The following is a 26,048-nucleotide window of genomic DNA, read 5'->3' on the forward strand; positions in this document are numbered from 1 at the left end:
TCTTTTTATGTCTAGTTTAAAAATAAAGCAAAACATGCATACCCAAGCATAATCCCAGCAGAACACAAATCAATGAATGTTTCGCTTGAGTAGTAATTCACTTGAATATTATACCTGATTCACGTTATTGTAATTTATAATAAAATTGCTATTTGTATTAATAATTCACAATACAACAGAAGTTCAGTATTCTCAGATGTTTTTCAGCACACTGTACCGTCTGATAAATGGTAAGCACTATGAAGACCCAGTGAGGGCTCGGCACACACAAATGTGGAGGCGGGGCAATTTCCCAAAGCAGCACCTGCCTGGGTGCTCAGGAAGGAATCCAGGCTGGGTTTATTAGAGTGTAGCTGGGTCACTGGTAGCAGTTTTTTCATCAGAAAATTCCATCAACACTTATCAGGTCATTCTTAAGCCCCCCATGTTAGGTTTTGTCCTTTCCAAACTTGATACCAACTGGCAAGCTTTTTGAAAGGGAACAGTTGGTGACGAAAGAGAAAAAAGAACACCCACAGGGAGTGTCCCAGAGGAGCAGCCTGGTAAGATAGGAAGCTTGAGAGTATTCTGGAAAACAGAGGCGACTGCTTCCGTGTTGGCAGTCACAACTCAAGAGAGGGGCTTATTTTAAATGACTTAAACAAGAGAATAAAGCTCTAGAAAAGGACAAGAGACTTAATCTATCAGAGTCAAGACGAAAGGTGAGAAAAAGAAATTTCCCTCATTTAACCTGCACCGCGCCCAACCTCATCAAAGTAAGCAGTGTCCTCCCTTACTGATGAGGACACTGAAGCTCTGCGGAGCTGTGTCGCCTGCTCGAGTCTTGGAGTCATGTGCCATAAGAGTTTCAGAAGCACGGTTTCTTTTTTTGTTTTTGCAAGTAATCAAATTTGTCTAAAATTACATTCAAAGAAAATGTCGTGCTTACCATTAGCGTATACACTTGAGGGAAAATGTAGGGAATAATTTCTGGGATTTTGCCGCATGTATTTCTAACTATTAAGATGCAGTTAAGATACTTTTATTTGTTATTATTCCTAGGCACCTTGTGATAATAATAAGGCGGAAGAAACGGTGATCATGTTATAGCTCAGATAAAGAGCTATAGTGATACAGCAGACAGTATTCTCAGTTACTCATTTATATGATTAACTCCTTTAATGTTCAAAACAATCCTAAGAAGCAGAAGACATTACCCACTCATTTTACAGGAGGGGAACTGAGGAACAGCAAAGTTAGGTAATTGCCCCAAGGGGACACAGCTCGCAAAAGGCAGGTAGACCTCACACCCAGGCCATTAGGCCCTGAGCCCCAGCTCTCTAAGCAAATGCAGACTACAAGTGTCAGCAATCATTATTAACTGTTTCCAATCAATATGTAATAGAAAATCCTTACCTCTGGTTTGCTGAGGCTGGATGAAACCAAGGAGCCGGATCCCACGTCCAAATCCCACTGTTTTTTACCACGATTCTCAGGATCCAAGGCAGCAATTCGCCCATCTAAAGTGCTGATGATCACTAATGATCTATAAATGTAACAAAATAATAAGACAAAGTTTAAAAGATGTGTACGATATTGGGCACTGACTGCATACACTGGAAAGAACGCCAGGCCGTCTCAAGGCCTGGGGGAGGAGGGTCCACCTCCTCACAAACACAGTCTTGCTACTACTATCTGTCTAAAGCCCACCAGGCTCCCTGCAGTAGGTCCTCTATCTGTTTCTATCCCTTGTGAAGAGCTCCAGACTCCCAGGTCACCCCTCGTCCCGCACACTGTAATCCCTACATGGAACTCAACATTCCCGGTTTTGCCGTCTTTTTCCCTTCCCTGAGCCCTGAGAGCCTTAACCCCGAAACACAGTTCTCCCTGAATGTTCACTTGCCTTCTTGCTGGAGTAGAAAGCCAGCTCTTCCTGAGGACATTGTTTCCGGAGCAAAGAGAGTTCTTTTTTCCAAAACCCTTGACCCTTGGGCCCCGTGACAGGGTAGGCGCACTCCTTGCGCCTCATTGCCATTTCCAACTATTTCTCTCCTCTCGAAAACTCCTCAGGATCAGACTGCCCCACCCATTACCCCTCCTAGCAATTGTCCACTGACCCTTGGGCCACTAGCCTCACTCTTTGAGGATTTTAGCTCCTGGTTTAACTGTCACTGTTAACACGTTATTTGGGTTTTCATTATCTGTTTACCTTGCCTCAACCACTGCCAAGGTGAGACCTTAGCCCTTGGCATTACCAGTCACCGCATCTCCCCTGCCCCACTGAAATTTCACGCATTCCATCCTCTGCCACCAACCCCTCTTTCCCACTTATTTCCTCTACTTCCCCGATTCCCACAAATCTCTGACCCCACCAGGGATCCTGTCACTTTGACCTTGAGCTTCACTACCATTATGCCCTCACCTCTTTCTTACCCAGTGTAAATTCCATAGTCCTTCATTTTAAGCACTTCCTAGCTTCCTAGCTCCCCCCACCTCTACTCCCTGTCCCCTCTCGCTTGTCACACTTGACTGGCAGAACTTCGACCCTGGTTAAATCCAACGTTTTGCATTTTCTCACTCGCTTCCGTGCAGTTGAATGTGGCCAAAGAAAAACATAACCATGCTGACTGGGCTCACTTTAATCACGACCACCAACGTGGAAGGGGCTATTAGTGATGCTCTGCCATCACAGCACACTACTCTGGTCTGTATACTCACCCACTGTCCTAGGTGGACAATGTCATTTCTCCTTTCTCCTCAACTTCTAACACTAGCTCTTCTAAGCTCAGGCATCTCGGGGACAGATATAACCAAAAGAAATCCCACCATCACATCTCTCAGTTTATCAGCAAGGGACCCAAGAATTCTACCTACCCTGCTATCACTGCAGGGGAACTGTTCATTCATGGTTCCACCCACTACCGACTTCTCTGTTTAGAAAACAGATCTCTATTTGCCAGTCCTCACATCTCCTGTCTTGCTCTTACATCAGTCATTCCCCCTCTACCAGAGCATCCTTGTCAGCATTCAAACCTGGTATTATTTCCCCCAACTTAAAAATGAAACCAGTTAAACAAAATGAACCCTTTCTCCTCTCTAGCTTCCATCCACTCCTTGCCTGCCTCTGGAACAAACCTCCTTGAAAGAGTTCTATATTCTCTCTCCAAATCCTCTCCCCTTTTTCTGTCTTAAATTATTCCTAATCAACATGTTGCCTCTGCCGCTCCACTTCAGATTCTTGTTGGGGTCATTAAAAACCTTCATACTGAAAAACCCCATGGTCAGGTCTCCGTTCACTTGACCCTCTAGCAGCACCCGGCCAGTGCCTTCTCCTTGCCCTTCGTGAAACGCACTCTTCATGCGGCTTCTAAGATCTGATTTTTTTTCTTAGTTGTACGCTACTCTTCCTCGGTTTCGCGTCTGGTTCTTTCTCATCTCTTCTAGCTCTTAAAGTGTTCTCTACCCCCATGTACTTCATCTGATGGTCTCATCCAGCCTCATAGCTTAAAATACCATCTATATGCCGGCAATTCCCAAGTTTGTATCTGTCCCTGAACTCTGGACTTACGTGTCTAACTGCCTGCCAGATTCAGGTGGTCTTACAGGCTTCTCAAAGTTCGCACATCCAAAATCGGTACCCCCGGAATGACTACCCCGATTCCTCAAACTCATCCTGATTTTCCCTCAGGGCCTTTGTAGCTACTGTGCCTTCCGTCTGGAACATACACTCCCAGATCCAGAACTGGTCTTCAATAAATATTTGTCGAATGAAAGACTGTGTTGTACACTCGTTTTAGGAATTTGTTAGGTATGTTTGTCTGCTTCAAAGGCCATGCAAATTCCACCTACAGATAGTTATGTTCCACTTTAGGATTATAAATACAAACTTCTTCTCTTCTATTTCACTTGAAGTACAAAGCATACAAAATCAAAGTGAAGCTAGAAGTTGACCATGACAAAAGAGTTCAATAAACTCGTTGGAAACCTTTCAAAGCACTTAATTGTTTATCAAATGAATAAATGTATCAAGTGGATAAATAAAATTGTTTTATTTCCCAAACTATACACCAATTCTCATTTTGAATTTTCCAAATGGTAACTCATAATCTCATTTATGAAAATAAAGATTTTTGCTGTATTACGAACGCTAGTGACTTTAGATAACTAACCAAAAGAAAGAGAACTTAACTCCCCTCCCCACACGTTACCCTGCTTTTGAAAGAGATCTGTTGGGAACTGGGGGAGAGATGGATACTACGAGGAAGAATATTATTTTATAATGAAGGGTATAAAAAATCCATACCTTAGATGTGCCAATTTACAAATAAAAGCAAGAGAATCTATCATTAAGCCAGCATTCCAAGGTTCACAGCCAAGTTACCTCGTTCCTAGTGCCATTGTAGAAATGTCTAATTCTGTTCAGTAATCATTAAACACAAATAAATGGTGGAATGAAAGCCACTCTAATTTAAACAAAACTTAGTATGAGCAAACAGTGTTAACCCATGAAAAATTAAGGAGACCACTGGAACACTTCAGACACTATTTTTAAAGTTCAGAACCAACATTGTTTATCACCCCTGACATTCTACTTTAACAACAACAGCAACAAAAACCTTTATTTTTTGAGTATGTAGGTATTTGGGCTAGAGGTATATAGAGAAGAATGGTAAAATTCTAGGTCTCATCTTCAAAACAAAGAAAAACCCAACAATAAAATATGCATATGTGTATCTTAGGTGGATATAAAAATACACTTTAAGAAGTCACTTGGAGTTTAACATCTAACTGTTCTTTCACTGAAAACCTATCATATGAGGTGCATTTTAACTAAGTCAAAGATTCTGTTTTAAAAAAAATTTTTAATTTTTTTGTTTATTTATTTCTGAGAGAGAGAGAGAGAGAGAGAGAGAAGGAGATGGAGCAGGGGAGGGGGAGAGAGAGAGGGAGACACAGAATCCGAAACAGGTTCCAGGCTCTGAGCTGTCAGCACAGAGCTGGACGTGGGGCTCGAACTTGGGAATGGCGAGATCATGGCCTTAACTAAGTCAGACACTTAACTGACTGAGCCACCCAGGCGCCCTGATTCTGTTTTTTTTTTGAAAACAAGATATTTTCAGATTATATACTGTATCCAGAGAAGAAGTGTAAATTTGGGCAATAATTAGAAGAACTACAAACCTGTGGGCAGGAACAAATAAGTATATCACTTTCTTAACTGCCTTTTTATATTTAATGTAATCTGTTTCTTCTATGTGAATGCAGTACCCTTAATTATTTTAACCTGCTTGATAGAAATAACAGTAAATCCCCTCCCAACTCTGTTAAGCGTCAACACAACACACACACACACACACACACACACACACACACACACACACACAGTCCTTCATCCACTCGTCTGCAACCCGCTAGCCATAACATTAACTATGGGCTCCTTCCCAAGCATGTCTCTGGAAGCAAGTATCCCTTCTGCTGTGGCTGAAATTGAGCAGTGCTACGGGGCAAAAAAGAGATGCTATCCTTTGGACTATTGTATCTAATCACATTCTAAGAGAGAGATGCTCATCCATATACTATCGATTGAGAAAAGCATCCAGTAGACAGATAATGCTGAACGCACGATAATCAGAGAACAGCAGTAAGCATTTAGAACAAACATCAATCAGAGCTGCAAAATGAATATCCTCCCCAAATAGGGAGAATATAAAGCCATTTTATCTCCCCACAATTCACTCGTGCTACTTTCAGGTTTCTATGAACAAGAATGATAACCCCTTAACTTATTCGAGAATTGAAGGGAACTGCAGACGCAGCATTTCCTGTGGGAAGAACTGGAGCTTTTTCTTCTTCTTCTTTTTAGGAACGGGAGCTTTGTGCACATCCCCATGGCTCTGCTCTTCTGCTCTCAGCTTCATTCCACTTGCTTTTTCACAGGTAAGATACAGCTATTTCACCAGTTCAGAATAACTCAGACTTGCCTGATCATAAAAATAATCTGGGGGTGCTTGTTAAAAGCCATTAAACATTCATGGGTCCCATCCCCAGAGGGCTTGGGAGCTATAGCTTGACAAGCACCCCAGGTTGAGCCTTGCTATAAGGCCAGTTTGGCAAACACTGACTTCCCTCAAAGGGCTATTTCCTTAGCATAAAAAACTAATCTATGACATGGATGAAGAAGGTCTATTGATCAACTCTGTCAGTTAATTCTCTTGAAACTTCTATCCCTCACTTACACCTTGCTTTAGTTTACAAAGGCATTTGTTTGGAGGATTCAACAGCGAGCACTGTTCTCTTATGCATCACCCAATCCTTGGAAGCCACTTTTTTTTTTTTTAATCTTTATTTCTTTTTGAGAGAGAGAGACAGAGTGTGAGCAGGGGAGGAGCAGAGAGAAAGGGAGACACAGAATCTGAAGCAGGCTCCAGGCCCTGAGCTGTCAGCACAGAGCCCGACGCAGGGCTCGAACTCACGAACCGTGATATCATGACCTGAGCCAAAGTCGGATGCTCAACCGACTAAGCCACCCAGGCGTCCCACTTGGAAGGTACTCTTTAAGAGAGGTTTTCAACAATCTCCTCCTAATGCCAGACCCATTCTCCTCATCAAGTCTGTCCTGCAGCAGCAGCTGAAGGCCGGGTCTTGCTTCTGGACCTTCTCTTTCCCTGGCTTCCACAAGGCCACTTCCCTTCACCCCATCATTCCTGGTGCTCTCAATCTCCAGCAAGCAGGCCATGGAGTTCTAGCTTTAGCCAATGCCCATGGCTTTGACTTCACGTGGAACATGACGGCTCCCAAACCTATATGGTATTTACCATCCACCGTCTCTCTACCTGCTCTAGTTCCATTTCCAGCAGGGCGCACCCGTTATCGCCACAAAGTGTTCAGATGAATCTTCTCTCCCACATCCTTTTCTATTTGCCTTGTCACTTAACACTTACATGAGACATCATGTCTACCTTCTCCCTCACGTTCTACATTTAGACAACAGTCAGGTACTACTGATTCTATTTCTGAAGCTTTTAAATCATCTTCTTCTTCTTCATTACCGATGCCCTTGTCCCAGAACCGATTCTCACTTGTCATCAGAACACCTTCAAAAGCCTTTCTGACATATTTTCCTGCCTCAGGTCTCTCTCCCCTGTGCAGTTCCAACAGTTTTGTTTCTATAATAGAGATCTGATAAAGTTCTGAAGCTCCCTGTGCTCACCAAACAAAGGCCACACTGCTTGGTATAGCACATACAGCCTTTCATAATCAGGCATAACCCCCCATCCCACTGCCACGTGCATGCACGCACACGCACGCACGCGTACGCAGGTTTCTAAACTTTTCAACAAAGTTCCCTTTTATTCTTTATCTTGCATCTTAAATGATTTCATTTGCACAATAAACATCATTTCTAATAAACTCCCCCATTTGTAGAGGAAATACTTAAGTACCAACCAAAATACTGAACATTTCTTGGGGCGCCTGGGTGGCTCAGTCGGTTAAGCGTCCGACTTCAGCTCAGGTCACAATCTCGCGGTCCGTGAGTTCGAGCCCCGCGTCGGGCTCTGGGCTGATGGCTCAGAGCCTGGAGCCTGCTTCCCATTCTGTGTCTCCCTCTCTCTCTGCCCCTCCCCCGTTCATGCTCTGTCTCTCTCTGTCTCAAAAATAAATAAACGTTAAAAAAAAATTACAAAATACTGAAAATTTGTTAAAAGTCATAGCTAAGATCACTATCTTAAGTTTGATACAATTCTAGTTCAAAGCCAAGAAACCTGAATGTTTAATTAGGCTTCTCCTCACTGGATATCCACTTCCCATTTAGTTATTTAAAAATACTGATAATTTCATGGATCTCCACTTTTGCCTTGGAGATCCAGGAGCCCTGGCTTGGGAATCACTGCTCTGGGCTTTGCAGCCTAGAGCGGCCTTGACACTTCACAGTCAAGGACTCACACACTCGATATCCCCATTGGCTTTATTCTCAAACTACTCTTATATCACTCACTATCCATTCTAGTGTAGTTAATTCTTCAACACAATGATCCCCCTGTCACAGCTGGGGCTTACAGGCAAGCTGAGCTGCCCATGCATCCACCCGTGGGCCCTAACAGTGCCTGGCCCCTACATGAAATGCAATGTTTGTTGAATGAAACATCTTCGCAGAGCAGCCACTATTATACATATAAAAGAAACACAAAACAGAAGCTGAGAAAGATGTGACTTGCGTAAGGTCATGCACCAAACAAGAGGTTTTGGACAGAAGCATGAATTTAGGTTTTTAAACTCTATCGTTCTGTTAACGATAAGTTTTCATAGATAGCAACTACTGTATTACTATAATGTGCAGCTTTTACTCATTCCAGAAATTTCATCAAGATGCCGTCTATCCTGTTATTGCTCTGATTTGCCCTCAACTGAGCAGAAATGACCTTACGCCACAATGAATATCCAATTTTGAAAAACCGTTTGCTCTGACTTCAGACACCCAGAATACCTGCTTATTTACAATTAAGTTTATCAGAGTCTGGTAAGTAGATGCTAAATTCTTTCATATAATAATTTTAAAGGAGGCTTACTACCTGTAGACATTTCCCATGTGAAAGAGAAGCAGGTGACAGGAGAACATTATATTGAGTGAACAGTTTCTACATTAACAACTGCATTTTTAAATTGCACATTTCCTTTCTTTGAGGGAAGGGAGGGGGGAAAAAACTCTACAAAATTAAAGATGCAATTTGGCTCTCTCTTTCTGCCCCTTCCCCACTCACGCTCTGTCTGTCTGTCTCTCTCTCAAAAATAAATAAACATTAAAAACAATTAAAAAAAAAAAAACAAAAAAACAAAGGGGCACCTGGGTGGCTCAGTCAGTTAAGCATCCGACTTTGGCTTAGGTCATGATCTCAGTTTGTGAGTTCGAGCCCCGCATCGGGCTCTGTGCTAACAGCTCAGAGCCTGGAGCCTGCTCCGGATTCTGTGTTTCCCGCTCTCTTTCTGCCCCTTCCCCACTCACACTCTCTCTCTTTCTCTCTCTCTCTCTCAAAAATAAATAAACATTAAAAAAAAATTAATAAATAAATAAAAATGCAATTTGGTTAAATCTGCTTTAATGTAGCCAGGAATCTTCACCTAAACATATGCTCTTATTCAAGAAAGCATAGGTTCTTGTCCAAACACAAACTAGTACTAATTAGACTGTACTTCTTAGTCCTCACCTACTAAGTAAATCTTCAAATCAAACCTCCTTTACTTAAACATACCACAGGACTAGCCCTGCCCCAAATCAAAACAAACGATGTCAAAAATCACCTGCTATACTTCATAGCTTTGCCACATCAGCTAAACCTTCAAGAATACCATTTAAGTTTTCAATGTTATAGACAACATGAGTACCGGATATCCTTTCTCTATGAGATTAGAACATTTTTGGACACACTCTTTCTGCTTTGTTCTAGGAGCCATTTTTAATCAAAATGGCCATTTACAAATGGAAAAGGGTGAAATATAAAAAAATAAAATTAACTCCCCCCCCCTTACATTTAGTTCTGTAACCTACAAGTTCTCCTCTTTGTATTTTATCATATTTTGTAGTAAAAATGTCCAGCTGCAGCTCCTCTCTTACAAAAAGGGGGAAAAAAACAAATGAAGTTCCCAGGCAGTATTTAGGAAAAGAAGAAGCATGCTGGAGTCACAGCTCACAGCAGCTGATGAAAACCCAGGCCCTTTCTGCAAAATGCCTCAGTGTGTAAAGGCTTCTGAGTTCAAATAAAGAAGAGTATCCTCAGGGCGCCTGGGTGGCTCAGTGGGTTGAGCATCTGACTTCGGGACTTCGGCTCAGGTCATGACCTTGCAGTTTGTGAGTTTGAGCCCCCCATTGGGCTCACTGCTGTCAGCCTGTCAGTTTAGAGCTCGCTTTGGATCCTCTGTCCCCCTCTCTCCCTGCCCCTCCCCTGCTTAGGCTCTATCAAAAAATAAATAAAACATTAAAAATGTTTTGGCTACTTTTTAAAGAAAAAAAAAGTTTATTTACTCATCTACATGCTCTTGAGATGTAGAGTAAGCAGTTTGGATAAAACCAATGAAAACTCCACCAAGAGAAAAAAAATGAACCTGTGGGTCTCATATTGCTTCTTGGGCATCAAAAGACAACAAGCAAAAATAACAACCTTAATTCCCCACCTCCCTCTTTTTAAAACAGTTTTGCAAGTACCATACTTCTTCTTCACAGCTGTTTGTAATAAACGCTTGGTTAATTCAAATCTGTTCCTCCTCCTTTAAATAAACAGGATATTGGTCTATTATTATGCAACGCCGATATTGTCTGGTTTTTCACTTTTTTAAAGAGCACTTAGGAAGAAGTTTTATAAACCTGGCATATGTCTCTTTTGTTGACTCTATCAATTTACTTCTCCAAGGCTTCTCCAACTTTCCACACTATCTCAAGCTACCAGGAAGACCCCTAACCACGGGCCTATCTCTTCCTAGAAGATTCTGTTTGCCCAAGATCACTTACTCTCTGCCAGGCAAAACTCCTCTATTTTCACTCTCCTTGTGTCTGAGAAAGAAGCGGTCCTCCTGTTTGCCAAGTAGATCCTCTCCAACGACTTCCATCTCCTCCTCTATTCCTTTCTCCTCCAACCTGTCTCTACAGATTCCCTCCTCTGAACGGATAACCACTCCTAGAACTTGCCTGCGGTCAAGCTGAGCAGTGCAGGAAGGAGGGAGTGGGGCTGAACACCATAGATGAATCCCTACCATCTTGCAATCTGAGCACTCTGTTGCTTGACTTAAAATCTTTACGTGTGCTTACCACCAAATCCCTCATTCTTCTCAGTCCTCACCCTACACCTCCAACCCAACGCGTGGGATTTGTCTCCTCTGCTGGCTCATCTTCTCTAAAATATAAGGCATTTCTTTTTTTTTTTTTTCAATGTTTATTTATTTGAGCGAGAGAGAGAGAGAGAGAGAGAGAGAGCGAGCAAGCAGAAGGAGGGGCAGAGAGAAAGAGGGAGACACAGATTCCGAAGCAGGCTCCAGACTCTGAGCTGTCAACATAGGGCCCGACGTGGGGCTTGAACTCACAAACTGTGAGATCATGACCTGAGCCGAGGTTGGACCCATAACCAACTGAGCCACTCAGGTGCCCCAGATGTAAGGCATGTCTTGAGGTCTATCACGAGCCTCCTCTTTCTTACAGCTTCAACTCTGTACTCTGATTTCTCTCCAACTACAGGCCATCATTTTTAGCTGCTTCCCAAATTACTCCTTCTGGGTGGCCTGCCTGTACCTCCAAGTCACCATGCCCCAACACCATGCCCCTTACCTTTTCTTCCCTGCTCTCCTCAATTTCCCCACTTCCCCACGTGTACCCCCATCTTCTGACCACCCCGTCTCAACTCAGTCTGTGGACAGGGGTGCCCAGGGAGGAGGAAATCAATTCATTTGCCAGGAACCAAGATTCTGTCTCAAATCTCTCAAATCTCTCCCCTCTGTTCTATATCCACTTAACAACAAACTTAAACGGACCTGGCATTCAAGATACTCTACACACTTCTCCAACTGTAATGTGCATGGGAACCATATGCCGATCATGCCAAAACCCAGATCCTCCTTCAGTGGATCCGGATGGTGCCTGATTCGTATTTCTAGCATGCTCCCAGGGCATGACGACGTTACTAGTGTTAGACTCTACATACACAATCTGGTCCCAACCTATTGTTCTAGCCTCATCTTCCACAACTCTCCACCCAGCACACATCATATGTGCATGTCTGTATCTCCCTCATACACACAGGACACACACACACACACACACACACACACACACACACACACACACAGATATACAGACAAAGATGTTCCCTAAACATCCTTTCCAGCTTCTGTGCCTCTTCCTGTTTCCTCAAGTCCAGTGTTTGTTCACCATGATCCTACTCACATTTCACAAACCAATTCACTCTGCCATGGCCTTTTCTGAGCTTTTTACCTACTTCACCCCCAAAACTCCACCCACTGAACATCACAAAAACCGTGGGACACTCGGGGCACTCCTTCTGTTCTGTAATGTCATTACGGGTCTCCTCATCTAATCCTCACTGCTAGACGACACGCACTTCCTGGACGACAAGGACTATCTGCCTCTGACCTCTGTTAACCCCAGGGCATCCTGGGGGCTGTCAGTGCCAGTAAGCACCTGCTGCAGTGGACCTGTACCTAAGAAAAATGAAACATCTACTTTACTTCATGTAACTTACTTTGACCAGATGCCTCAGAAGTTTAAGGAAAACAAAAACACTCTTCCAGGAAATAGTTAATTAGCAAAATCTATGAAAATTTTGTCAAATGTTTGCTATTTAAAAGGAAAAAAATCTACATACAAATGTTCCAATAGTGCCCAGAAAATTGTGGTACTATCCCAGGCGTATAGATTGAGGTTCTGATATTTAACTGAAAATGAAATCTAACTTGTTAGGATCTAGTAATTGCTATATTACAAGCTTACAATACTTTCTAATACAGTTCCTCGCCCTCTCTGGTTTAATTTACCTAATGCTCCTTCTATCACTCGGTTTGTTAGAGGGGACATCACTTTTTCCCCCACTTGTGCTGACATTAGCTGCCTGCAAAATACGTTACTATTAAAATGTCTTACATTTGTGTCCAGTCTTTGAAAAGTGTTTAAAAAGATGTAGCCTAATGTAACATTTTTAAGGAGGCTAAGCAAATCAACCAAGACAACCGTATCTTAAATGTTTACATCTCTTAAACCCTCTAAATATCAAAGAACTGCCAAAATTCAAGACCTACCCACAGCTCTTAAACTTTGGTGCCTGCAAGAGTTGCCTGGAGTGCTTGTGAAACCTGCAGATTCCAGGTTCTTAGCCCAAGAAAGTCTAATTTGGTACAACTGGGGTGGGGCCTAAAAATCTGTACAGTTAAGCAGCATCCCAGGTGATCTGATGCAGATGTTCTGCAGATCTCAATTAGAGCAACATTAACCTCACCCCCTGGTCCAGGGGCCAGCCACTACAGGGGTGTGTTTAAAGGGAATTACAGCAACCTCTTTGTAACGTCCTTTCCCCGAACAGCTATCACCCCAGCAGGGATACTGGGGTGATCCACAGAAGACAAAAAAGGGGAGGGAGTCCCTGCAACATGAATCAAGTTCGAAAACAATGAAAGAGGGAGAGTGCTGTTACTTTCCCACCTTTGCGCTCCATTCCCTGAGCATCCCCCAGACACCTTCGAGGATGCTGCATTTATTTGCCCGTAAGCGAGGACGGGGTAGAGGCCAGTCGCTGGCCGGGGGGATGGGAACGTGGCTCCGCGCTCACCCCTCCCCCCCGGGTCACCGCACGTCTCCCGGTGCTAGAGGCCACTGCCGAGGGGGGAACCACGGACCCCACAGCCTCCGCGAAGCGCATGCGTAAACAAGTGGACTCCCGGGTCGCGGGCCAGGGCTCTCAGCCCGCGCCGCTCACCTGCCTCGCGGCTGTAGCTCGGCCTCGTCGTCGGGCTCCGGCTCCCGCGGCTCCTGCTCGACCGCGGCCGCCGGCACTGCTTCGGCGTCCTCCACCGTCACCTCGGCCGCAGCCACGGCCCCCGCAGCCGGCACCCGCGCTGCTGAAGTGGGAGCGGCCGCGGCGCCCAGGCCGAACGCCGCCTCCACCTTCGGCGCGGGGAGGTCGGGGGCGCGCCCTGCGGCCACCGTGCCAGCCGCGAGCCCCAGCAGCAGCTGCAGCAGCAGCAGCGCCCGCACGAGCGGCCCCGGGCGGGTGGCGCGCTCCATCAGCGTCCCACCCCGCGCGGGGACATGGAGGTGCAGCCGCCGGCGCCTGCTTCTCCCGGTGCTAAAAGCCCCTGACCAGGACCAGGACGCGCTAGGGACCCCGCCGCCTCCCCGACCCTCTGGGCTGCCGAGTGGAGCTGGCCCGGCCACGTCTTAGCCCGGCCTCCGCCACCGCCACCCGAGTGACAACCTCCCTCAGTCATCGCCCATTGAACAAACTTTCGGCGCGTCTCTTCTCTGATTGGCTGCGGCCACCGCCACTCTGGAGACCTAGGTTTGTCCTGTTGGAGAAGGTGGGCTTTTCCCGGATGTCAACATCACGCCTACCAATCAAATCGTATTGCCGTCTTCCGGCGCCCGGCCCCCTCCCGGACGCGGTTACCAATGAGAAACGGCCCTTCCCGCAATCTTCTTACCTGATTGGTAGGCCCCTCGGTACCCGGAATACATTTCCCCGGAGCAGATTGGCCATCGCTGTGGTTGGCCTTGCCCCTCAAAATGAGGCGCTAGAGCAGACTTGAAGATCATTGGTAGAAGTGGATGCTCCTCAAAGGTCTGAGATAACTTCTTCTTGATTGGTTGGAAGCGGCACTTAATACGTGGCGGATTCTGACTGTGGAGAGGATGGTCCCAAGTGAAAGGAAGAGTGGGAAGCGAGTCCCTGGTGGCCGGGAGGCGGCCGACCTTAAAGGAGCTGCCACTGTGGCTCTTCTAAAGCCTGGTCTGTTTGGAAAAGCAAAAGCGAAGTAGGGAAAATGAGTGGCGGTGCAAGACGTGTGGTCCCCAGAAGTGGAAGGGGCAGGACGGGCTCAGCAGAGTATCCTGCTTGTGGTCGTGATGGTGCTGAGAATTACTGCCTGCTAGAGATGCCGGCCTATAGAGGATCCAGTCTCCCTGACACGCCCCCTTCCTTGTTATAAAGGAGAAGGAGTCCAGGCCCTATGCGGCGACTAATTTGTCTAAAGTCACACACCTACTACTTGCGAAACGATGACTTTAACCCAAGCCTTCTGACCCTGGTCTGGCCTGCTTTGTACCTCGTTTATAGGGCTCTGACGAAGAAAGATAAGACTGCAAAAGGTCAAACTGGAGAAAATTTGAATGTTCATCTCAGGCGATGGACCTTTTCATACGGCAGTTAAAGAGACCCTGAAAATGTTTGAGCAGATTGAAACGGTAAGATGCGTCCATCAGCAGTGTATTCAAAAGAATAACATCAAAGATGAGGAAGGTAGCTGGGAGGCTGTAGCTGGGAGGCTATTGCCTCATCAAAACTCTGAAGTTTTTTTGAAAAATATTGGCATACAAACATTCTCTAATTTCTTCCGTCCTAAAGCAAAACAAACAAAAAGCCCCGCTTCCTCTTCCACCTCCTGCCACACTTCCTTGCTCTTCAATACAGAACTCTCCAGCGTTCTAAACATCTTGTCTTCAATTCTTCTCTTCCTCCCAAACACACTACAGTCAGGCTTTCAAGCTCCAGTCCACCAAAACTGCTCTCACTCAAGCCATCATTGCTAACTTAAAAGGGCAACTCTGTCTTCATCTCATCATCTGTATTTAACCCAGTAACTCAGTGTTTCCTGTGTAAAACACTTTTCACTGGGTTTCCTGCCCCACAGGCCAGGTTATGACCCTCATTAGGCCTCATTTTATCTGAATCACCTCATTAAAGGCCGTATCTCCAAATACAGTTACGTTCAGAGGTACTGGGGGCAAGGGCATCATAGGAATTTGGAAATGGGGGAAGGTACACACTTCAGCCCCTAACACTCGGATGCTCAAAAGACTTGTTCCTTCCCTTCTTTCAAGGCTCTGTTACCTTCCCAGTGAAGCCTCTCTGGACCACCCTTTTAAATATTGAAACCCCTCCCACAGGTCACTTCCTAAACTCCTCCCCTGATTTATTTCTCTCCTTAGACCTTAAGTACTGTCATCTTTTTTTAAGTTTATTTATTTTTGAGAGAGACAGAGACAGCATGGGTGGTTGAAGGGCAGAGAGAGAGAGGGAGAGAGAGAATCCCAAGCAGGCTTCACGCCATCAGCACAGAGCCCGATGTGGGGCTCGAACTCATGAAACTGAGAGATCATGACCTGAGTGGGAACAAAGAGTTGGACACTTAACTGACTGAGCCACCCAGGCACCCCAGGACTATCACTGATATATCTGTTTTGCTTATCATCTGTCTCCTTCCACTTCTCTGTAAGTTCTAATGAGGATTTGCTCTTTGATATATTCCTAAATAGAGCCTAAAACAATGCAAGGTGTTTAGTAAATGTTTAAAAAATATTTATTGAATGAATGAATGAATTCATTCAATAGAAGGGAAAGAGACAAATGGACAGGAAGAGATTGTAGTTGCTGTAGATAGAAGGGAGTCATTAAGGAAATCCCAGAGTATCAGGGGAAGCAAAGGTATGCCTTCCATGGTGAAAGGTGAAGAAATACCCCTAAAGAATAACTTACTTTGAAAAAGAAAATAGATGAGAGAGTTCAAACTAGCTGACCATGGTTTACTCAACAAAACAGGAAATAAAATCTCTTGCCAAAGTGAGGAAGGTGTGAAAAAATTAACTTGAGATGAAAAATGATCGTTGACTACTTGTAATGGCCCATTTGAAATTAGCTAGTGTATATATGTTAGTGAGCCTTATCTTCATGGTTTTTTAACTTTTTCAAAAAATGATCATGGCATGAACAGTGATCCAAGCTAATGAGTTAGGAGTCTGCTTGCCACCTGCAATTGATGTGGAAGTTTTGTTCCTTCACTTCTTCATTACTATTCAGGGAGTGCCATGGGAGTAAGGGTGTGAGCAAAATAGGCATGGTCCCTGCCCTTCTGAAGCTTAACATTTATCTGGTTAGGGGGACAGCCACTATTTTAATAATCACACATATATTTATATGATGAAAACAAGATAAATGCCAAATGAAAAGGCACAGACAGAAGAGCACAGTGGTGGAAAATGCCAGGAAGGAGGGTCAAGCTTTATACTCAGAAAAAAAAAAAAAAACCATGAAAATATTTCCATTTTGGAAAAAGAAGAGTCATGATCATGAGTCATGGTCAGCTGACGAGGAAAATCACTTGAAGGAGGGAAGAGAATAGCTGCCAGTTGGGGGAGAGCATGGAGAGTCATGGTAGCTGCCTGGGAACCTTGGCCTATAAGGGTGAGTTCCTCAGGGAAGTGTAAGAATATTTGGGACCAGGAAGGATAGCTGATCAATAAGTCTGAGCCACAAAAGGAAGCTGGTGGGCTTAAGTATCGTAGCCTGGGGTTGCCCAGTTTAGAATTGACATTCTAAAACTGAGCATGGTCCAGAAGGTGAGCAAGGCAGGCCAGCGATTTAGAATCTGAGGCTCAGTCTGTTAGCAGAGAAGCCTGTATCTGGTGCTGCCTGAATTTGCCCTCTGTCCAGAGCTTTCCTAAAAGCCCCACTGAGGGACTTCTGCTTACCTTCCCCAGGCCAGGACCATGTCAAATCGTCATCTGGAGCCACAAAGGAATCCTACTGGCATTCTGAACAAAACTGGGGTTCTGCTAGTGAGGATGAAGGAGAGAATTGGTAACCCACTTCATCAAAGTATAATATGTGTACTTATGGAAAGTGCCTGCTTGGGTAAGTTTCAACAGGTGTATGCGCCAGTCAAGATAACCGAACATTCCCACCTTGCCTGAGAACTTCCTCGTGTCTCCTCACAGGGTCCTTCTTCCACCCCAGGCTGCAGGTAATCAATGATCTGTCTTCTGTCACCGTAGACTTTCTACAATTTTTAATGTAATTGTACAGTATATACTCTTTTTGTGTCTGGCTTCTTTCACTCAACATGATGTTTTAAAAGTCAGGCATGTTCTTGCATGTAGCAACATTGTATTCATTTTTATTGCTGAGTAGTATTCCATTGCATATTGTAACATTGGGAGATTTCCAATTTGGGGCTACTGAAAATAAAACTGCTATGAACATGCATGTCTCTGTGTACATAGGTGTAGTTTTTATTTCTCTTTAGTAAATGCCTAGAAATGGAATATTGGCTCATGTCGTTGATGTATGTGAAGTTGATAAGAATCTGCCAAACAGTATTCGTGCTCTGGCTAGATCAATCAATCCCCGAGTGAAGGATGTGAGAGTATAAATTTTTGTTTTAAGCCATTGCATTTTGGGATGGTTTCTTACACAGCATTATTATGGCAATAGTCAACTGATATAGCACTGTATAGTTCACTGTGTGGCAAACTCTGTTGGGTGCCTACCCATATAAATTCTTCTCTTTGCAAATGCTTTGACTAGCAATTTCACTAGGGAAGATGTGTCAATGTCCAGGGCTGCCTGGGTGGCTCAGTTGGTTAAGCGACCGACTCTTGGTTTCTGCTCACGATTCGTGAGATCTAGCCCAGCATCGGGCTCTGTGCTGACAATGCGGAGTCTGCTTGGGATTCTCTCCCCCCCCTTCTCTCTGCTCCTCTCCCGCTCTCACTCTCTCTCAAAATAAATAAATAAACTTAAAAGCAAAGAAGATATGTAAATGTCCAATAAACCAAACTTATTCCACCGTGGTTTCACTTTATACTCCTACCGGTGGCATACGAGACTCCCAAGTTGTTCCATATCCTTAACAACACTTGATGTTGTCAGTCTTTTAATTTTTGCTTTTCTTGTGAGTATGCTGTGATATTTCATTGTGTTTTTGGTTTGCATTTCCCTGATGGCTAATGATTTTGAGCGTCTTTTGATTTTGTGCTTGTGAAACATTTATACTCATATGGAACTCATGCCCTTCACCTGGGGATTTGATCGAGCCAGAACACGTTTTTCTTCTGGCCATGGCAGAAACACAAGAAAGATGAGTGGACATTACAGGGCCTCTTAAAACTGGAGTCAGGGGGCGCTTTGGTGGCTCAGTTCGTTGAGTGTCCAATGCTTGATTTTGGCTCCGGTCATGATCTCAGGGTTTGTGGGTTCGAGACCCACCTCAAGCTCTGTGCTGTGTCAGAATTCTCTTTCTATCTCTCTCTCTCTCTCTCTCTGCCCCAACCCCACTCATGCTTTCTCTCTCTCAAAATAAATCAGTGAACTTAAAAAAAAAAAAACTGGAGTCAGAACTGCAGTACTGTTGGGCACATGGGTGGCTTAGTTGGTTGAGTAATCAACTCTTGATTTCAGGTCAGGTTATAATCCCAGGGTCATGGGATCGAGTCCTACATTATTAGGCTCCACACTGAGCATGGAGCCTGCATGGGATTCTCTCTCTCTCTCTCTCTCCCTCTGCCCTTCTCCCCTGCTTGCATTCTCCCCCTCCCCCCCTCTCTGCACCTCTCTTTCAAAAACAAAAAATAGGACTGCAGTGCTGGCACTTCCACTCACATTCCATTGGCTAAGGCAAGCATATGGCCAGGCCCAGTATCAATGAGGCAGGAAAATATGCCTCTTGTGAGAGAAACTGCAAAGTCACTGACAAAGGGCATGGGTACAAGATTTCAGAGAGCAAATATCCAATCTACCACAAGTGCTGTGCATGAGAGTCATCAATTAGATCTGTGCCTGAATCTAGCATGAACAATTGCTTCAAAGCAATACACACAATGTAGATATCACTCCGTATCTATTAGGAAAAATACTATTTGGAAAAAAAGTATCAAGTGCTGGTGCCGGTGTAGAGGAACTGGAACCCTCATCGTGGCTGGTCTGAAGGCAAAAATGGTGAACTATTTTGGAAACACTTTGGCCACTATACACTCACCAAAAGACTTAACAGTCCATTCCTAGGTTTTTACCCAAAAGAAATGAAAACATTTGTTCACACAAAGACCTTTATGTGAATGTTTAGCCGGGTTCCTCATTAATTTCCCAAACTGGATACACTGAAAATGTCTATCAACTAGTGAATGGATAAATAAGTTGCAGTTCCGCCTTGTGATGAAATGCTACTTAGCAGTAAAGAAGAACACCACACATGTATATTTCAGACCTCTGCTTTTGTATGTCTGCTAACATCCCTGGAGCCAAAGTATGCCACACTACCAAGTGCAAAGTCAAAGGGCAGAGAAGCAGCATAGCCATATACCAAGAGGCCACCACTAGAGTGGAGATGTGTATTACTACCGCAAGGCAGAGAAGATTTGTGACCATGCTTTATTCTACCACACCCGCCATGAGTTCCCTTATCTGAGTGACTGAGTCTAAAGAAATACGTTGAGGCTTCAGCGGGATAGTAACTGATAATTATCAGTTCCTGAATTTACACAGTTCAGTCCAGTCCTGGACAGATATAAACGATCGTTTCTGGTCCCCTTGGAGATCTTTCCAAAAGTGGGATCTGCAGGCATATGCACATAAACGCAGAAACAAATCCCTACATATATACCCACACATGCAAATGTATATGGGCTGTGTGTGTGTATATATGTCCAGTGTCCAGTTATACATGCCTTTCCTCTAAAAAAAGGTGAGTCTGGGGCGCCTGGGTGGCGCAGTCGGTTAAGCGTCCGACTTCAGCCAGGTCACGATCTCGCGGTCCGGGAGTTCGAGCCCCGCGTCGGGCTCTGGGCTGATGGCTCAGAGCCTGGGGCCTGTTTCCGATTCTGTGTCTCCCTCTCTCTCTGCCCCTCCCCCGTTCATGCTCTGTCTCTCTCTGTCCCAAAAATAAATAAACGTTGAAAAAAAATTTTAAAAAAATAAAATAAAATAAAAAAAGGTGAGTCTCAGATTTTTAGAGGCTAAACTCTTAAGGAGAAAAAGGAGGGGCGCCTGAGTGGCTTAGTCGGTAAAGCGTCGAACTCTTGACTTTGGCTTCAGGTCATGATCTCATGGTTCGTGGGATCCAGTCCCACGTTGGGCTCCATGCTGACAGTGCAGAGCCTGTTTGGAATTCTCTCTGAGCTGAATTCAAGAGGCAGACACTTAACCCCCTGAGCCACCCAGGCACCCCGCATTTGTGTTTATTGAATTGGCACCAAGTAATCCTATTTTAATTGTTATAAGCAACAGAGAAAAAGTAAGTTTCATATATACCTATCTCTATCTATCTATCTCTATCTATCTATCTATCTATCTATCTATCTATCTATCTATGATTCATTCCTGTCAAATAAAACCCAAAAAAATATAGTATCCTCTAAGAGCAAGTGTTCTGCATGGTTCAAATAAAGAAAAATGATGGGAGAATCAAATCCTCATACCACATATAATTTTATGAGTGGGCCAGACTGAAAACTGTATCTTAGCTATCAGTATTTGGTCAAATGCTTCCAGCTCTGATCTAAGAGCTGGTTTTAGACCACATCTCTCACTGAGAATGATGGTAAATTAGATTTAAAAAAAAAAAACACTTTTGAAGGTATCAGAAAGCAACCAAGGCATCTAGGACTCAAAGGGCTAAGAATAGGAAAGAAAGAAAATATGAGATCAGAGTGACATTCTCCATCATTCCCCCCTGAGACATTTGCTGAAATTATAAGCAAAAAGTGCAGGACCTAGACCCAAGCAGAGAGGCGCATCTTAGGGAGCTTTTAGGAGTCTCAAGGCAGAACACAACGTGGAGTTCAGGGCTAACAAGAGAGCCAGGATTGGAAGGGCTCAGGTTTCAGAGAAAAGAGAATTATTGAAAAGTGAGTTAATATTCCACCCCCTTTTCCCACCAAGGCATTTGCTGGTTCCTTAGCCATGCACCATGCAGGTAAGGTATCAAAAGCCTGAGCAGAAAGAAGGAGATAATAGGCTGACAAGTGAAATGGTCTCATCAGGCTTAGGGAGTCAAAAAAACAGAAGCCAAGGCCCAGCAAGAAGTGGGAACTCTGAAAAACACCTCCAGCAGAGACTCTAGACAGTCTGCAGATGGAAATAAAGTGGAAATAACTTGCCTTAAAAAAGTAGCCTCAAAATGCTATATACCCTTATTGGATTGGGGTGACCTGCCCCTATTCTTTCTGCCAGGAGAAAGTTAAATGATCTCTGGAGAAGGAACACATACAGAGCTCCTACAATTATTCGTACACAGTGGTTAGCATTTGAACAAAAAAATCTATCAGCTATGAAAATAATTATGATTAATATCCTACATGCTGTTGTTTCCTCCGTGTCATTTCACGGTTCGATAAATAGTTCGTTTCTTTTTTCGCGCTGAATAATATTCCATTGTCTGGATGGACCACGGTTTACTTATCCATTCACCTACCGAAGGACATCTTGGTTGCATGTAGGTTTTGGCAATCATTAACAAAGCTGCTGTTAACATCCATGTGCAAGTTCTTGTGTGGGCATAAGTTTTCAACTCCACTGGGTAAAAGGTAAGAGTTTACTTTTGTAAGAAACCAACAAACTGTCGTCCAAAGTGGCTGTACCGTCTTATATTCCCACCAGCAACGATTTAGAATTTCTGTTGTTCTGCTTACTCACCCTTGCCAGAATTTGGTATTTTCATTGTTTCGGATTTTAGCTGTTCTAATAGGTATATAATGGTATCTCATTTTAATTTGCATTTCCCTAATGACACATAATTTGAGCACGTTTTTATACGCTTACTTTGCCATCTATATATCTTCTTTTTTTTTAATGTTTATTTATTTTTGAGAGAGAGCAAAAGCGTGGGAGGTGCAGAGAGAAGGGGGACAGAGGATCTGAAAGCAGGATCCACACTGACAGCAGAGAGCCGATGCGAGGCTCCAACCCATGAACCGTGAGATCATGACCTGAGCCAAAGTTGGATACTCAGCCACCCGAGCCACCCAGGCGCCCCTGTGTATCTTCTTTAGCGAGGTGTTTGTTCAGGTCTTTTGCCTATTTTTTTATTGGGTTATTCTTTTTCTCTTTGTCGAGTGTAAGAGTTCTCTGTATATTTTGGATAACAGTCATTTCTTAGGTATATCTTTTGCAAGTGTTTTCTCCCAGTCTATGGTAATGACAAGTTTAAGGCACGAAAGATTACTAAAAAAGAAAGGGGGGCATTTCATAATCATAAACGGGCCAATCGCTCTCCCTCTCCCAACGTGACAGCCCCAGCAAAAAAAGAGTAAGAAGGGGAAGACTGTCTCCTTAACAGACTTTGTGGCCGAAGATGGGGAACTGGTGGACGAAGCACCTATGTCCCCAGACCAGTCGGCTGGGCTGAGGAGACAGATAACCTGGAAAGAGATATTTCAACCACTCGACACAGTCATGATGACCATATGTATAGGATTCCTCCAACTGACCATTCTATCTGCCCACTGCTCCAAGGGCTGCTCAGGAACCCAATATCAAGCAGGCCCATCTTCCCAAACTGCCACCCGCACTGTTTTTCTAGGGAACTTGCCCTGTGCTGTGACAGAAGACTCCATTAAGGAATTCTTTGGAGGATTCGATATCACTGCTGCTGTACCTTTACCATGTGAACCCAGCAACCCAGAGAGGTTCAGAGATTTGGGTTATGCTAAGTTTGAGAACCTGAGTTTGAATTCCTTGCTCAGTGCCCTGAGCCTCAAATGAAGAGTCTCTATGTAACAGGAGAATCTGAGGGGATGTTGCTGCTCAAACAAATGCAGGCTAAAAACAGGAATGGCCATTTTTGGGGTGGAGACAGAAATCAGAATTCTGACAAAACAGATACACACTGGAGGGCCCATCTTGCAACAGACAGCTTTGATGACAATCTGCCTAGAAGAGGTGATGATAGCTTTGGAGACAAATGTCAGGACTGTTATGATGCAGGCCAGTATTGTGATGGGCATTGGGATGTGGTACCGTCATGGCCCGCACCAGGATATGGATTGATAAGGGGCTGGCATCACTGTATCACTATGACGACAGAAGCACCGGAGACTATGACGGAAGCTATGATTCCAGGATAGGCAGGACAGAAGAGCATTTGGTAGTTGGCACCATAGGGATGATAGCCACTGAGGAAGAAGGGACCGCTATGAGAACAGATATGACAGAGGAGATGATGGGTCATGGGGCTCCAGAGATTATTGCTCTCAGGATGGTTATAAGCATGATGCCTTTAGGCACACAGATCCCCCCAACAATCTGAGTCAACGGCCGTGGGGTACTTCCAAGGAGGCTAATTCCTCTGCCAGCAGCACACAGTCCATTTGAACAGCCTATGGGATGGCAAAGCCTGTCGACATAGGCGCTAGAGAAGTGGAAGAGTGGCTACAGAAGGGGCAGGAGAGAGAAGGAACAGAGGAATGTCAGCTGGATGAAGCAAAGCTAGAATGTCAGCCTTGGGAGAGATTCCAAGATGGCAAGGTGAAGAAACTCAAGAGGGGAACGGTTGAAGACAGGAAGTGAGTCATCATGGACCGGGAACTTAGCCCCATTTGGCAGACGTGCGCAAAGAACAGAGCATGAGAAGTCTCTAGAAAACAATCAAGAGGAAGACTGTCACTCTCCAACTTCGAAACCTCCCAAACCTGAACAGCCTCTGGAAGCAGAATGTTCGAGTGCAGTGAAGTTCTAGCCCTCCTGCTCCATCTCAGAGCTCAGACGCCGCAGCAATCCCCTACGGGGGGGGGGGGGGGGGTTCCTGCTCAACCATCTGAGAAAAGACCACCATGGAAAGATGAACTTGAAGTACATGAGGTGAATGTCCTGAAAGGTCAAAGTGGGAACTCCAGCTGTGGTTCAGGAGATGAGGGAAGAAAGACCACTGGAAGGAGTCACATAGGAAAGACGGCAAAATGGATCAAGTTCCCCGATCTGCACCTGAGCCAAAGAAACTTGAAGAAAATCTGGCCTCCAAGTTCAGTTCTGCTGTCTCTGTTGTCTCTGTTGCTGCTGTCTCTATTGATGGTGGAGATAAGAATGAGGGAGAAGATTACACAGAATAGACCTCTACATTCTGTGCTTCCTCCTACCCTTTCTCCACCCTGGGACATTCAGGAACAAATCAAGCCTCTACCTAGAAAAGATAAAATAAAACTCACCATTTCCTGGGGAGAAAAGAAGGGGGATCAACTTAGCAAGATGATTTAATATTCTGGGACTGGGGGATTTTCTGGGAGTTGGGACTTCCTGTTTTAACATAGAAAGTCCTGGGTGCCTGGGTGACTTTGTTGGTTAAGCGTCTGACTCTTGATCTTGGCTCAGATCATGATCTCACGATTCATGAGATCGAGCCCCGCATTGGGCTCTGTGCTGACAGTGTGGAGCCTGCTTGGGATTCTCTCTTTCACCCTCTCTCTCTGCCCCTCCCCTACTTGCCTCCTCCCTCCCTCCCTCTCTCTCTCCCTCTCTCTCTCAAAACAAACAAACATTTAAAAAAATAATAACAAAATAAGGGGCACCTGGGTGGCTCAGTCAGTTAAGCGTTGACTTCGGCTCACGTCATGATCTCATGGTTCGTGGGTTTGAGCCCCACATCGGGCTCCATGCTGATGGCTCAGAGCCTGGAGCCTGCTTCAGATTCTGTGTCTCCCTCTCTCTCTGCCCCTCTCCTGCTCACGTTCTGTCTGTCTGTCTGTCTCTCTCTCTCTTAAAAATAAATAAACGTTACAATTTTTTTAAAAATAATAAAATGAAATGAAATGAAATGAAATAAAATAAAATAAAATAAAATAAAATAAAATAAAATAAAATGAAATAAAATAAAATAGAAAGTCCTGTGCAAACTGGGATATGTTGGTCACCTTTTATGGTGGCAAAAGACCAGGAAGCCTGGGTTCCAAGCTAAGCAAAGGCTTCCTTGCAGTCTCTGGTTTCCTCTGTCTTCCATCCTTACATCAATACAGCCTCAACTCCGCTCACCCTGCTTAGTAACCCAGCTTACAGCTCTGGTGCCTGCCTGCCCCTCCCTTCAATGGCCACACGGCAGGTACATCTACTGTCCTGGCAGCTGGACTCTATCTGTCTCTCAAGGGTTTTGTATTCAAAAGAGGGAGAAGGTACAATCTTTTCCTGCTTAAAAAAAAAAAAAAAAAAAAAGGAAAGAAATATATGTATATATTTCTATGCCTCTATTTCTGTATCTCTATATCTCTGGAAGAAGAAAACTGGTCACAGTTTTTGTTTCTGGGAAAACAAACAGGGTGGCCAAGGCACAAGGGTAAAAGATTAGGAGGGAGGCTTTTCCCTTTTTTAGTAGCTTTATTGAGATATAATTCACATTCACCTATTCACCTATTTTAAGTGGACAATTCAGTATTTTCTAATTTTTGACAGATCTGTGCAACCAGGAAGGAGACTTTTTAAAACTATATTTATTTTGGGGGGGGGGGGAGAGGGAGAGAGAATGAGTGGGGGAGGGGCAGAGGGAGAGAGAGAAAGAGAGAGAGAGAATCTTAAGCAGGCTCCACACCTAGGGCGGAGCCTGAC

The 26,048-nt window shown here is 44.4% G+C and overlaps 2 protein-coding genes and 1 pseudogene across 3 annotated transcripts in view; 2 read left to right on the top strand and 1 right to left on the bottom strand.

Annotated features, from left to right (window-relative positions):
• Positions 1 to 13,919, bottom strand: part of EIF2AK3 (eukaryotic translation initiation factor 2 alpha kinase 3) — a 69,247-nt gene extending 55,328 nt beyond the window's left edge. The window contains exons 1-2 of one of the 2 annotated variants that reach the window (XM_045054540.1): positions 13,449 to 13,919; positions 1,396 to 1,525 (exon numbers count right to left, since the gene is read on the bottom strand). In XM_045054540.1, the coding sequence (XP_044910475.1) occupies positions 1,396 to 1,525; positions 13,449 to 13,756 (438 nt within the window). In that variant the 5' untranslated portion in view covers positions 13,757 to 13,919. The remainder of the gene's footprint in view (positions 1 to 1,395; positions 1,526 to 13,448) is intronic. The other variant, XM_019827552.3, reaches the window with a different exon arrangement.
• Positions 13,920 to 14,383: 464 nt separating this feature from the next.
• The window catches only part of RPIA (ribose 5-phosphate isomerase A), a 163,554-nt gene continuing 151,889 nt past the window's right edge, over positions 14,384 to 26,048 (top strand). Inside the window, exons 1-3 of the mRNA XM_045054541.1 lie at positions 14,384 to 14,932; positions 17,225 to 17,378; positions 17,462 to 17,487. Of these exons, the coding sequence (XP_044910476.1) occupies positions 14,858 to 14,932; positions 17,225 to 17,378; positions 17,462 to 17,487 (255 nt within the window). The 5' untranslated portion in view covers positions 14,384 to 14,857. The remainder of the gene's footprint in view (positions 14,933 to 17,224; positions 17,379 to 17,461; positions 17,488 to 26,048) is intronic.
• Positions 22,521 to 24,871, top strand: LOC101099544 (annotated as a pseudogene).

The sequence above is a fragment of the Felis catus genome, chromosome A3 (genome assembly GCF_018350175.1).
Source record: "Felis catus isolate Fca126 chromosome A3, F.catus_Fca126_mat1.0, whole genome shotgun sequence".
Taxonomy (NCBI): domain Eukaryota; kingdom Metazoa; phylum Chordata; class Mammalia; order Carnivora; family Felidae; genus Felis; species Felis catus.